The sequence below is a fragment of the Parus major genome, unplaced genomic scaffold, assembly GCF_001522545.3.
Source record: "Parus major isolate Abel unplaced genomic scaffold, Parus_major1.1 Scaffold257, whole genome shotgun sequence".
Taxonomy (NCBI): Eukaryota; Metazoa; Chordata; class Aves; order Passeriformes; family Paridae; genus Parus; species Parus major.
The window spans coordinates 107,845-121,951 of NW_015379265.1; the positions used below are offsets into that span (position 1 = coordinate 107,845).

At 45.0% G+C, this 14,107-nt stretch overlaps 1 protein-coding gene and 1 long non-coding RNA gene across 4 annotated transcripts in view; both read left to right on the forward strand.

Moving 5' to 3' along the window:
• The window catches only part of ATRN (attractin), a 151,863-nt gene that overhangs the window by 67,986 nt on the left and 69,770 nt on the right, over nt 1-14,107 (forward strand). For all 3 annotated transcript variants that reach the window (XM_033511471.1, XM_033511472.1, XM_033511473.1), the window contains exons 15-19: nt 257-438; nt 2,818-3,034; nt 4,189-4,374; nt 5,621-5,854; nt 6,500-6,637. In XM_033511471.1, the coding sequence (XP_033367362.1) occupies nt 257-438; nt 2,818-3,034; nt 4,189-4,374; nt 5,621-5,854; nt 6,500-6,637 (957 nt within the window). The remainder of the gene's footprint in view (nt 1-256; nt 439-2,817; nt 3,035-4,188; nt 4,375-5,620; nt 5,855-6,499; nt 6,638-14,107) is intronic.
• On the forward strand, nt 8,377-10,093 carry LOC107198635. Its single transcript, XR_001519076.1, has 2 exons — nt 8,377-8,433; nt 9,999-10,093. It is a non-coding gene; the product is annotated as an uncharacterized LOC107198635 (long non-coding RNA).

Here is a 14,107-nt window from a genome sequence, read left to right on the forward strand (position 1 = left end):
TTCCCTTCCCTGGCCACGCTCCAGCCCCTCCAGGGCTCTCCAGAGCTGTCCCAGCACTGGAGGTTCCCCAGCACAGGGGACGGGCACTGCCCTGGTCCTGCTGCCACCCCAGAGCTGGCACAGCCCAGGGACCAGCAGCCTCCAGTGGCCCCTTGCCCACCTGGGCTTATGTCTTTTCATGGTTCATTCACTACCTTGATTGTTGAGAAGGTCACCTGTATCTCTGGATTTACTTTCTTTCCCCCCTTGTCCCCAGAAAATATCTGTGGAACAAACTGGCATTTGGTTGGCAATTCCTGCCTGAAGATCACCAATGCCAAGGAGAACTACGATCATGCCAAACTGTCCTGCAGGTCCAATGGTGCTCTACTGGCTTCTCTCACCACCCAGAAAAAGGTGGAATTTGTTCTGAAGGAGCTGCAGAAAATCCAGTCTTCAGTGAGTACTTCCCTTGTACACCCTTTGTGTGATAAAACTCTGGCTGTGGAGGAGTCCTTGCCAGAGTATTGTGTGCTCTGTACACAACAGAAATGCCTCTTAACCAAAACCAACTGATTTTCTTTCAAAATTCAGTGTACCCTCTGGGTGCTTCTGAGCTGAAATTGTAGAGAATGTTAATGGGAAGGATAAATATAAACATACACAGAGCCTTAGAAATATCACTTTCTGTACTGGAATCACATCCACATTTCCCTGCTGGAATACAGGACTGTAGCAAGAGCCCTCTGGTGACCTGTGCACAATATTTTATAAATAAAAGTCCCTTTGGGGCACTGGAGGTGTTTAATGTAAAGTACTGAGTTATTTACACTGCTCAGAAAAGCAGCTGTTTAAAATGTTACCTTCTCATTCCACAGAGCTGCTTGGCTTATTTGGCGTTATTGGGTGTGATTTAGTGGCAGGTACTTCTCTGTCAGACCCAGGGAGAAGTGAATTGGAATTTTTCCCTCTTCATGCATCCATGGAATAAATATATATTTTTCCAGTCCCTGGAAGAAGAAGGAAGATGTTCAGGTGGTGGTGCTACAGCCCTGACAAAGAACGATGCTGTGCATCTCTTCTGAAATCCTGGATTAGCCTGGAAAGCTGCTGTGGCCTGATGGCACTTCAGAATAACATAATAAATAATTATTATTAATAAATTAATAAATAACAAAATAACCCCTCCTGGGTCCCAGAGGCCACTCTGGGAAGCATTTTGTCTAGGAAAAGTGAGGCAGGGGGCAATAGGATTGCTTTTTTTCAAGGGAGAACATGCTTCAATACTTAAGAGAAATATTCCCCTGTTAATACAAGAACATTTCTTGCCTTGATTCCCTTTGTAATTTTGAAGTGGAATTTCAACAATGACAGTGTTTCAGAAGGGAGTCAGTTTAGTCCAGGAGAGGTAGGGTGCAGTTTAAACAAGATTGTTTCTTAAACCTTTTGTAAAATGAGGAAGCCAAGCCTGGGATACTGGAAAAATTCCTGATTCTGGCAGTTCCAGGTGTTTCTGGATATTCCAGTAGTGAGTGTAAGTAAATTCCTAAAGACACATGGTAACCCTTCCCTCATAGTGTTTAAATCTTTACACTGAGTAAAAAAGAATTGTTAATTTACAGGTTTTTTTCCACCAACAAAGTCCTTTGAAAAGTGAGCCTAAAGAGACTAAAAGCGTATCTTAATGGATATTAGTGTAGAATGCTTGTAAGGTGGGAAACTGTATCCTGAGCTGATCTCAGGGTGTGGGCAGCAGGGGAGGGGGGATTCTGCCCCTCTGCCCTGCTCAGGTGAGGCCCCACCTGCAGAGCTGCCCCAGGCTGGGCTGATCCCAAAGGAAAGGTGGGAATTGTGTCCCGGAGCCCCTCAGGTCAGGCCCCACCTGCAGAGCTGCCCCAGCCCCGGGGCCAAGAGCAGGAGGACGTGGAGCTGCTGGAGAGAGTCCAGAGGAGGCCCCGGAGCTGCTGCAGGGCTGGAGCCCCTCTGCTCTGGAGCCAGGCTGGGAGAGCTGGGGATGTTCCCCTGGAGAAGGGCAAAATGCAGGGAATGCTGAGAGTCCCTGCAGGGGCTCCAGGAGAGCTGGAGAGGGACTGGGGCCAAGGGCTGCAGGGACAGGNAGGACGTGGAGCTGCTGGAGAGAGTCCAGAGGAGGCCCCGGAGCTGCTGCAGGGCTGGAGCCCCTCTGCTCTGGAGCCAGGCTGGGAGAGCTGGGAATGTTCCCCTGGAGAAGGGCAAAATGCAGGGAATGCTGAGAGTCCCTGCAGGGGCTCCAGGAGAGCTGGAGAGGGACTGGGGCCAAGGGCTGCAGGGACAGGAGACAGGGAATGGCTCCCAGGGCCAGAGGACAGGGCTGGGTGGGGTTTGGGCAGGGATTGTTCCTGGCAGGGTGGGCAGTGCCTGGCACAGGAGCCCAGAGCAGCTGGGGCTGTCCCTGCATCCCTGGCAGTGCCCAAGGATGGAGCTTTCAGCACTGGTGGCTGTGCTGGCGGAGGCTCTGCTTTGCAGTTGCTCCTTTTTCAAGTAAACTGAATGTAGATATTTAGTATTAACAAGAATATTTGTTGGTGTTAGCATGATATGCTTTGTAACCCTGTTGCTGTTGGTAGCTGCAGCTCTGGAGTATAAAAGTGCATAAAATCAGTTTGAAGTAGGTGATGTTTACTGATTTTAGTGGTAGAACCACATATTATACCAACAGACCTCAAATACTCCTCCCCAAAGTGCAAGTGTGCCAAAAACCAAATTTCCAATAGAAATAGTTGTCTTATAGGGTCTTTATATTAAGAAGTTTGTAGCCATCAACACTAATTTAGATTTGACCTGCTCCTTTATTTCTAGTCTAAAACTTTGACTCCATGGGTTGGACTAAGGAAAATCAATGTGTCCTATTGGTGCTGGGAAGACATGTCTCCCTTCACCAACACCCTCCTCCAGTGGCTTCCCAGTGAACCGAGTGATGCTGGATTTTGTGGATATTTAGCTGAGCCTTCCCAGCAGGGATTGAAGGCAGCAACGTGTATCAACGAGGTCAACGGCACTGTCTGTGAAAGGCCAGGTAACAACAGCTGTCTGCTTGATTTATAGTTTCTGAAGAGTAAAGAGAATGCAATTTATTACATTTTAAACCAGCTGCATCATGACTTTACCAAAGAAAAGTACTTCTGAACCATTGTCTTGTGTATGTATTTCATGCAGGAAATAGAAATTTTATAAATAGCTCAACATTCACGCTATTAACTGTAAAATATTTGAAGTACATTATTTGAATTATTTTTTTCTCAATTGCATACCTGCATGTGACATTTAGGGTAATTATGGTATGGAGCAATCTCCTGTTTCAAAAAAAGGAAAAAAATAAAAGTAACTTTCCAATTCAATTCCCCTTTTTCCCCTCCCCTGCTATGTAGCCAGAGGAGGATTTTATCAAAGTTTGAAATTAATTGGCCAAGGCACTTTGGAGATACGAGAACTTTGAAAAAATGAAGCTATTTGCTTTTGGGAAAAGTCTTCCAGCTTTGTTGAAACTGCGTATCTTTTCAGATGGCTTGGTCTGTTAATTCTCTATTGTAGCTGATTATTTCTGAATACCAATTAGTGCCTCTTTAAGTATTAGGGAAGTTGGTTGATTAAATAAAAATTTTAAGTAGACTGCACCAGTTGAAATCATTCTTTGTGGAAGTGCAGGATGTGAATCCTGAATGTAGAATCTGAACTCAAAATTCCATATGTTTTCACTTGCAGCACTTGGGTTTAAGCTTTACCCTGGTTTTTATGGTCTGAGAACAGTCACTTGAAGCAGAACTTAAAGCATTGGCTCATACTACAAACTGCTGAATTAGTTCTGCTTTCAGTGCTTGTTTGATGTCTGGAACTGATCAAATCCCTTAAAACACGTCCCTCATGTAAAACACGTGCTCATGTAACACAGGGTTCTACCCTGCACCTTGCTGGGGAGGGTAACTAAGGAAACTGAGGAGTGCATCAGCAGAAGTGCAGAGAGGAGGAGAGCACCCTCCTGGCACCATTCCCAGAGCAGCTGGGGCTGCCCCTGGATCCCCGCAGTGCCCAGGGCCAGGCTGAACACTGGGGCTGGAGCTCCTGGGACAGGGGGAGCTGTCCCTGCCATGGCTGGGGTGGGATGGGATGGTGTTTGTGGCCCCGTTCCATGGTTGTTTCTGGAAGGGAACTGACGCTTGTCCTCCTCCACAGCCAACCACAGCGCCAAGCAGTGCCGCACGCCCTGCGCGCTGCGCGCCGCCTGCGCCGAGTGCACCAGCGGCAGCTCCGAGTGCATGTGGTGCAGCAACATGAAACAGTGCGTGGATTCCAACGCCTACGTGGCCTCCTTCCCCTACGGGCAGTGCATGGAGTGGTACACCATGAGCAGCTGTCCACGTGAGTGACCGCCCCTGCTCGGGAGGAAAAGCCACCCAGACCTCTGTGGGTTGTGCTGAAGGTCTCCTGCCCGTGGCAGGGGGTGGAAGGACACAGTCTCTAAGGTCCTTTCCAGCCCAAAGCATTCTGTGATTATCCGATTATCAGATCCAAATTAGGGTTTACACAAGCGTTTGATTCTGAAGTATTGCCTACTTGCAGATTGTAGTAGGAATTCCTACCTCATTTTAAATAAATTATTTACTTTTTTGCCCCTTGTAGGTAGATGTGAGCAAACTGCAAAAGCTCCATGGCACTTTGGAAGTATGTTTTCTTTTCAAACTGGGGTAAAAGAGCCTAAAAAGTTAAAACAAGTGAAAATGTAGAAATTATTTTATTTATGTCGAATTCTTTAGGAGCTGGGTGTAAGCAGGGGCATCACAAGTAGCTCAAAGTGTTGCAAAATAAGTGATGAAAAAAATTAATTTAAGGAACACAAGAGTATGAACTTCCTATATTGCCAGAGGCCAAAAGTTGGAGGAAGCATCAGGCAGGAAATGAGCAAGCTAAAAGAATGGAAAACAAACTTTTTCTTTTTTTTTTCTTTTAAAATATTGTCTACTTAAAAATCAAAATAGAAAGTCTGCTCATCTTGCAGCACCAAGAATCCAGAAAATATTTTTGAAGATGGTCTGGGGAAAGGAATAGAAAAAGTTTTCTGTATTTAAAGAGTTTGTCACCCCTAAAATCCAATCCCATTAGAGAAAGGAGGAGCTAAAGGGTGGAATTCTGTTATCTTGCTTATATTCTATGCTTTTTGACTCAAATAAATACTTGAAATAATAGCATGTGATGCTGAAGTGTGGTATGAAGAGGCTCAGAGTGACTAAACTGGCTGGATTTTTAGCCTTTGCTTCCAGATGGCTCATTTGATCATCCAATCTATTTTAAATCAATTGGAGATGTTTTCTAGAGGGAACATTAGCCTTTAGTGTTAGAGGGTGATGTGTAATGGTTTGAAAAACCTCTGTGTGCATTGGGCTGTTTTGTAACTCATTGATTACTGGAACCTTTAATTGTTATCTTAGATTCTGGAATAAATATGCTGATAGGAATGAATATGTTACTGTGAATACGAGAATAAATGTTTCTAGATTTGATGAGATAAATATTTTAGTGAAATTGAAATACAGTTATGGAGAATACATTCTGCATTTTTTGTTGCCTGTGTTTGAGATACAATTTTGTGTTTTGTTTTCTCTTGTAGCTGAAAACTGCTCAGGCTACTGCACATGTGCTCAGTGCCTGGAGCAGCCGGGCTGTGGATGGTGCACGGATCCAAGCAACACCGGGAAGGGGAAGTGCTTGGAGGGCTCTTACCGGGGTCCTGTCAGGATGCCAACCTCATCCACACCAGGGAAACACAGCTTGGAGCCTGTCCTCAACGTCAGCATGTGTTCTGTGGAGAGCAGCTACAACTGGTCCTTTATTCAGTGTCCAGGTAAATGAGCAGCATCTAATTGTCCAACATTTGGATTAAGTGCAAGGGGAGAGAGTTTTTAAGATTAGGGTGGTGTCGTGTGTTTCTTCCTGTTAATGGAGGGAGGAGAAGAGCATGGAATAGAAATAGGAATTACACACTTGGAGATGGAAGGAGCTCTGAAGCAGCTGGGCTGCACAGGTTTGCTGCATGAAGACATTATTATTTATTATTTGAGAGAAATTTTTCCTTTCCCTACAGGCCTTTACTGAGATTTTAACTTTTGTTTGTTTATTTATTTTAAGGCTGTTTGAAAGAAAGGCAGATCTTCCTTTAAAGTTTAAGTGTTAATAATGCTTAGGATGGTGTTCAACTAATGTTTTTGACACAAAACCAACACTCCCCTTCCCATTCCTTGTAAATCCAACCCACCAGCAGTTTCCAGTCCAGTGTGCACATAATGTTTTGCAATTCAGTTTTCCATGTGTTTTTTAGATTTCATTTTTTGGTGTACACTTGTCTTTGGGTCCGTGTATTGCTAGCAAGAGACAAGAACCTCTTGGGAAATGAAATGCTTTCATTTCTCCTCTGCACAGCACAGCTTTCTGAGGGTCTCTGTGAGCTATATTTGAGCACCAGCACTCAGAGTTTTCCTGTTTTCTGCAGCCTGTCAGTGTAACGGGCACAGCAAGTGTGTAAACGAGAGCATTTGTGAGAAGTGTGAGAACCTGACCACGGGCAAGCACTGTGAGACCTGTATCTCTGGCTACTACGGGGATCCCACCAACGGGGGCACGTGCCAGCGTAAGTGCTGCCTCAGAGCTTCCTGCCCTGAGCTCATCCACGTTTTCCACTCTTTGCTCATTCCTCTGCTGTCTTAACACAAATGATCCTGATAATTCATGTTTTCTTTCCTGCAGGCGAGGCTTGGTTCTTGTTTCTTCAAATCAAAGACACTCAAACTGTTGAGTGAAATTACTTTCATTGCACATAAAGGATTTTATACCCTCCTTTCTAAACTTGGAATGACCACAGTGAGAAATGTCTGTATTTTAGTGTTTGATGATCCTGTTTTTAAAAGAAACAGTGTTGATCGAAATGTCTTGAACAAATCTCTGCTTCAATTCTGTTTCACCTTCTATTCAATTTGGTTAATGAGTTGTGTGTTTATAGTTAAAATTGTTTGCTTCATAAAGGCTTGCCATGTTTCACTGAGGACTTGGCTGGATTTCAGTTGAGGATTAGGAGAACCCTGTTAAAATTGCATTTCAGTTTGGAAGGTGCTTTGGGACTCTTTGGCACAAGGAACTGTGTGCAAGTTAGCAAACTCGGAAAAAGTCTTCCTTGAAAGACCAATGCATTTAATGTTGAGAAATATACATGGAAGACTTGGAATTTTGACCTGCAGCCTCGTGGCATAGTTTTGAACTGCTTTGAATTTCTCAGTGTTGTGGCATGGGGAGACCAATTGTAAATCAGAATCCAGCTGTGAGAGGTGCAGATGTGAGGGAAAGTGATTCTTGCTCCTGAGAGATTTAATCATAGAATCATGGAATTGTTTGGGTTGGAAGGAATCTTAAAACTCATCTCATTCGAATTCCTTGCCATGGGCAGTGACACCTCCCACTATCCCAGGCTGCTCCAAGCCCCATCCAGCCTGGCCATGGACAGTTCCAGGGATGATCTGGGCAGCCTATGCCAGGCACTGCCCACCCTGCCAGGGAACAATTCCTGCCCAAATCCCACCCAGCCCTGCCCTCTGGCACTGGAAGCCATTCCCTGGCTCCTGTCCCTGCAGCCCTTGGCCCCAGTCCCTCTCCAGCTCTCCTGGAGCCCCTGCAGGGACTCTCAGCATTCCCTGCATTTTGCCCTTCTCCAGGGGAACATTCCCAGCTCTCCCAGCCTGGCTCCAGAGCAGAGGGGCTCCAGCCCTGCAGCAGCTCCGGGGCCTCCTCTGGACTCTCTCTGCTTTGCTTTATCCCTCAATAGTTTCTTTTTAATTGGTAGATTTCATTGTCCGTGCTCTCTGATGTTGTTCAGTGGGAATGTAAATATATCCTAAATGAGCCTTTGACATTCGAGCAGTTTAATGGAGCAGTTTTAGAGCAACAAATTTGCTGGAGGTTTCTCTGTAATATAACAGAAATGCTTTTAGTGTGATGTTAGTGGAAATAATTTAATTACAAATAATTTCATTGCCAGGTTTATTTTTAAAGCATTGCTCACATGAGTAAACATTTACAGGCTAGAACTTGAAATAGCCATAAATGACTAAGCTAATCCAGTTCCATGCATTGTGAAGAGCTAATAAATACCTTCCAAGTGGATGCAAATGTTAATATCCAGAATTTTATATTGCATTTTTACTGCATATGAGTTGGCCTTGTAGGGAACGTGGAATTTCTTCATCAGCCCAGTCTAGCTCAGACATTCATCTTTAATTGTGTACTGTTATCAGCACAGGTTGTGTTTTCTGGTATTTAGTGGCTGGGAATAAAGAGAGCTAGAAAAAATATCAGCTTATTAAAAATTGTATATTCTTTTTAGATGTGAAGTTGAAAACAGATATCAGGGAAATCCACTTAAAGGAACGTGCTACTGTGAGTACCCGTGGGATTTTGTCTGGAGATAAAAAATGTGCTTGAAGTTTAAAATACCTTGTTTAAAATTTGTTTTAATTGCCTCAGCATGTGTTAAAAATATGGAGGATTAAGGAAAGGACTAAAAAATAGCTCTAAAAACCTTCACTTTTCTCAAATACATTGTTTAAAGAGAATGAAAATACTTTTCTTGATAAGGTCCGTGTGATGACTGGATCTTTTTAACAATGTTTTGCATGTTTTTCATGTGACTGAGATGAAATCTGGTCTTTTGGAGAGCACTCTAAACTATATTCCTAACAGGTAAAAAACAAAGAATGTCCTTAGAATTTTTATAGATGCAAAATACTGTTTATTTTAAATTCTGCTCCACGTTAGAATGGATTTCAAAACTGCCACGTTTTCTCTGAAATGAGCAGTTGGATTTTCATGCAGTTCCAAAAGATCCTTTGCCAAGATTCAGATTACCTAATGGAAACTTTCCAGCTTCTATTTGCAAATATTAGCAATCAGCAGCCTGGCAGGCGTGGAGAGATGGAATCTTAAATTACATAAAGTCTCCAGTAGTGTCCAGCACAGAAATGATCAACTGGCTGGTTTTGGCTTATTTGAATTCTACTTGTGTGGCTCAACAAGGGCACTGTGGGCTCCTCATGGCATTTCTGTGTAAGAAAGCCCAAATTCCTTGCTGAAATGGCAGGGATGGTTAAATGGGAGAAAAGTGAGAAGAGATAAAACTTTGGAGCTCTCAAGGAAGAGCCTTGTGCTGCCCAGATTCAGTGCTGCTGCTTGGTTTTGTTCCTGGACTGTTCCTTTGTCAAGAAGACATGGATCAACATCAGCAGCTTGTCTGACTTGAGTCAGTCCAGCGAGAGGTCAGCACCTGCTGTATCAATTCCTGTTTATTATTGCTTGGAATATCTCTGCATGGCTTGGGGAAGATGCACAAGTCATAGCAGTGATCTTTAAGGGAAGGGATGAGATGGGTCAGCACGTCCTCGCAGGCAGCTGTGCATTACAGCCTGGGCAGCAGGGAAGGACAGACAGACAGACCAAAAGCTGCTCCTGGCATGCTTGGGTGGGATGTGTCCTGGAGCAGGATGGCAGCTGGGTCCATCACCAACCAGCTGCTCTGCAGAACCTCTCCCAGGAAAATCTGCTGATGTACAGAAACCTGGGATGGGGGGGACCACTGCCCCCTTCCAAGTGGAAATTACACAGCTATTGAATCTTTCTGCTGTTCCCTTAGATCACAGAGGTATTGCAGGCTGGAAAAGTAAATCTTTTGGCATGTTTTTTTACAGTGTATAGGTAGGAATATTGATTTAGATCAAGGCTGGAGGCTGTTGCCTGGCAAGTATAAGCCACCTCTCTTCCCCTCTGGGCTCAGCTGCCCGAGTTTTTTGTTCCTGATGTGGGATCATATGTAGGCTGGAGTAATTTGTAGCAGTGTCATGACAATTTCATGTCCTGGTTGTCCAAGAAACCCTTGTGTGACGTCGTGCCTTCCTTTACAGAAGTTCTTTTATTCCAGGAGAAGGGATAACTGTCTCCATTCCTTACAGATACTCTTCTCATCGACTATCAGTTCACCTTCAGCCTTTCCCAGGAGGACGATCGCTATTACACAGCAATCAACTTTGTAGCAACACCTGAAGAGGTACATTTTCTATTTGCCCTTTTAACTTTGTCCTTTGTCTTCTCTTGGCTCTGGAGGCAATGAATTGTTACAGTTCTCTGGGTCTTTAGCTGTAGTCTTGTGATGTGGAAAGATGTGGAAGGAGCTCCATGGAGCAACCAGAGCTTTTTGACTTCAGTCTGGCTGTGCAGTCCTGAATCATCACAGGAAAATTTCATAAAAACCACAGTTGATTCTTCCAGTTATTGGAACAACCTCTGAGCTGTTCCAGTTTTTTTTAAAATCACAGAAGAGTTTGGGTTGGAAGGGACCTTAAAGCACATTCTGCTCCAAACCTGCCAGGGCAGGGCCAGCTCCCCCTGTCCCAGGAGCTCCAGCCCCAGTGTCCAGCCTGGCCTTGGGCACTGCCAGGGATCCAGGGGCTGCTCTGGGCACCTGGGNCTGGGGCAGCTCTGCAGGTGGGGCCTGACCTGAGGGGCTCCGGGACACAATTCCCACCTTTCCTTTGGGATCAGCCCAGCCTGGGGCAGCTCTGCAGGTGGGGCCTGACCTGAGCAGGGCAGAGGGGCAGAATCCCCCCTCCCCTGCTGCCCACGCTGGGATCAGCCCAGGGCATGAGGGGCAATTCTGGGCTGGGTCATGTCCAGCTCTCACCCAAGTCCTTCTCTCTAGGGCTGCTCTTCAGGCATTCCCTGCCCATCCTGTGTTTGTGCTCTGGCTTGCTACGACCCAGGTGCAGCATCTTGCACTTGGCCTATTTCAGCTTGATGAGGTTCACACAGTCCCATGTCTCCAGCCTGCCCAGGTCCCCTTTGATGCCATCCAGGTGCTGCTGGAGGCCATCAGGGTCTGTCTGGATGTTCCCCCTTCCCTCCAGCATGCTGACCTTACCAGTTTGTTGTCATCAGCAAACTTGCTGTGGGTACCTCAATCCCACTGCCCCTGTCACCAGCAGAGGTGTAAACCAGCACTGGTCCCAGTGGATTATGTTAGTGGAGTAAAGTGAGGTGGAACGAGACAATTAGATGGAAAAGGTAGAATAAAAATAACATTACTCAGAGTAGTGTCAGTACTTCTGTGAAATGAGTGTGGGTGGTTTGTGGCCAGCCTGGAAGAATGAGGTGGAGGTGATTAATGAGTGGACATTGAAGACTTTTTATTGCTTCTTCCAATTGTGGAGAGAATTCAGTAGAAAATACTTGGATATTAGTATGTTTATTGGAAATAGTGCTGACCTTTTGGATGAACATGAGGGTCAGTAGCTGGAGCATGGAGTCCTGTTTCCTCGAGCAGGGGGGTCGTGGTGATGGTTGAGGCTATGAAGAACTTCCCAAGGGACAGATTTGAAGAAGGGGATACAAGAAGATGTATCACAGGGATACATCTGCCTCTCTTAGCACAAAGGGATATGGAATTCCAACAGACAGCACGGCAATGTGGGAACAGAGAAGGTGCATTCCTGACACTTGATTTCACAACATTAGCTGGCAGATTAAATTCTACTGATACTCATAAACTCATTTCAGGTGAAGATACTTTGAAATGCTCTAAAGTTTACTTGAAAGTAATGAATAAATTGAGGCTGAGTTGTCTGGGAAAATACAGAATTCTACCCTGAGCTTTCAGGTTTAATCACTGGATCACAATGTGCCTGCTGGTAGGTGTTCCTTTTCTATGTGTGTGGAAATGGAGAGTAAGTTCCTTTGGACTCTTGTGCATAAGGATTGTCCCAAAATAGTTTGTTGTTGAGATAATGAATGACAGACTGCAATCATCTTGATGCCTGAAAAAGAAATTAGAAAATGTGTTGAGAGATTGTGGAACAGCCTTCATTCCTTATCTGATGGATCCAGTAGCTCATGTCAGAAGTGCTTTGCTCTCAAGTGCTTTGGACCTAGTTTTTAATTTGCTGTGATTTAACACTATTTACTGGGAAGGGAAAAGAATGAGGGAAGCAGGAACCTGGGCAGAAAGACTGAGGTGGATTGGGAAAGGGAAAGCAAGAGCAAATCAGCCTATCTGATGCAGCCAGGCTGGCTGCTGCCTATTTGTCATTTTCGCTTGGTGGAAACCTTTCCAGAGGGGAATTCTTCAGATAAGGATTGGCTGACAGGCAGCAGAGCTAGCTCCTGTTTTCTCCCTTCTCTGAGCTGTGGCCCTCCATTCTTTCCCATTAATAATGTGCTGATTTCACTCTTTTTGTGCATTTGTAAGCAATACTTAGTGCTGCTCTGTTTTTAGAGCCCACAGTCACAGCCAGGCTGGAGACTGTTGTACACTCCAGCTGGCACACAAATATCTGTATGTTTGCACACTCACTGCCTAGTCTGAGTCTGGGGATCATGGAATGGTTTGGGCTGGAAGGGTTCTAATAGACCACCCATCCCACCCCAGCCTGGCAGGGACAGCTCCCACTGCCCCAGGAGCTCCAGCCCCAGTGTCCAGCCTGGCCTTGGGCACTGCCAGGGATCCAGGGACAGCCCCAGCTGCTTTGGGAATTCCATCCCAGCCCCTGCCCACCCTGCCAGGGAAGGATTTCTTCCCCATATCCCATCTAACCCTGTCCCCTTTTATTTCAATGCCTTCAGTCCTACATATCCCTGTAAAAAGTCCCAACACAAGATTAGATTACTTGTGTTGAAAATATTTTGTCAAACTGCAGTTATGTCCCTGCAAGAATTATTTGCATGACATCATATGCCCTGGTGTTGGCAGAGCTAGGCAGATAATAAATAAATGGCAGGTATATCACTCCTCAGAGGTTGCTTTTAGGAAGTGTCCAAGTAGAGGAGTATTAAGCAGGAATGGCAGGAAATGCAGCACATGAAATGTAAAAATAGCTGCAAAGTGCTTTCTCTGCATTCAGGATTTTTCTGAATTTTCTGTTTAAAGTTACCCATGAAAATATGCTGGTGGGAGATAAGGAAGTTATTTGCAAGTGAAGGGAAGGCACAGTTATGCCTGAAATCAGATTGCAGCTGTGGCAGCGCTTCTGAACACGTCCATGCAGCCTTGGCTGGTGGCCCATGAGTTGCTGGTGCCATGGACCTGCCTGGTTCCCTCTCCCAGGGCTCAGGGGGGTTCTGCAGGGCTGCTAAAGCATTTGGAATGGAAGAATAGTGTTGGGCAGGTGGGTGATGGCATTGCCATTGGGAATCACAAATAAAAAGAGGAGTAACAATCCCCATGAGCATCTCTGAGTCCGTGAGCTGTGCTTTGTGGAGAAGGTAGAAGGAGACTCATCTGGTGGAAGGTGGTTCATTGTCAGGCTGTAGCCATGATTCACAGTCAAAAAGCCATTTCCAGCAGTTTTGGGTTTCTGCTGTGTCATCTGACCCCGGTGGGAAGCTGTCTTTTGTAGACTCCAGTGAGGTTGTCTAGAACATTCTATCAATAGTTTGTTTCCAAAGTTTAAAGTCATCTGAAAAGCCACAAGAAAGTGTCTGTGTGCATATTCCACTTCTTTAGTGAATGATCTCCAGTTAGACTTGTAGGAAAGTGGGTAAATGAATAGATTCTACTGTTTTAAATAGAGATATTTGAGTGTTCAGTCTTCTTGATATGTTAAAGAGCAGAGAGAAAAGAAAAATGAAAGTTATTGCTCAAGATGCTGCAATCTGCCTTTAAACAATTTGAGGCTTAAAAATCAGGAGAAATTTCATGTGTGTTCATAGTGAATATTGGTCCAACTTCACTTTGCTTCCCTTGTGCAAAGCATATGGAAAGAAGTACAAGACATTCTCAATAGTACTAAGACTGATTTTTCTTTAAGTGGCACTAATGAAAAGATTGTTTCCTTCCCAGAATACAATTATTCTGTTGAATTTTCATTCAGTCTCCTGTTCCCACAACAGGCCTTTTTGCTTCTTTGTATCTTTGCTGTGTTGCTGCTAGGAAACCACTGATCCACATCTGAGGAGCACAGTCAAGTGTCCCTGCTCCAGTGTCGCTTCTATTATGTGCCAGCAGAAAGGAGACATCAAAAGCATTCCTAAAGTGAGGTCCAAGGCTGGCAGAGATATTCAGGATGGGGAC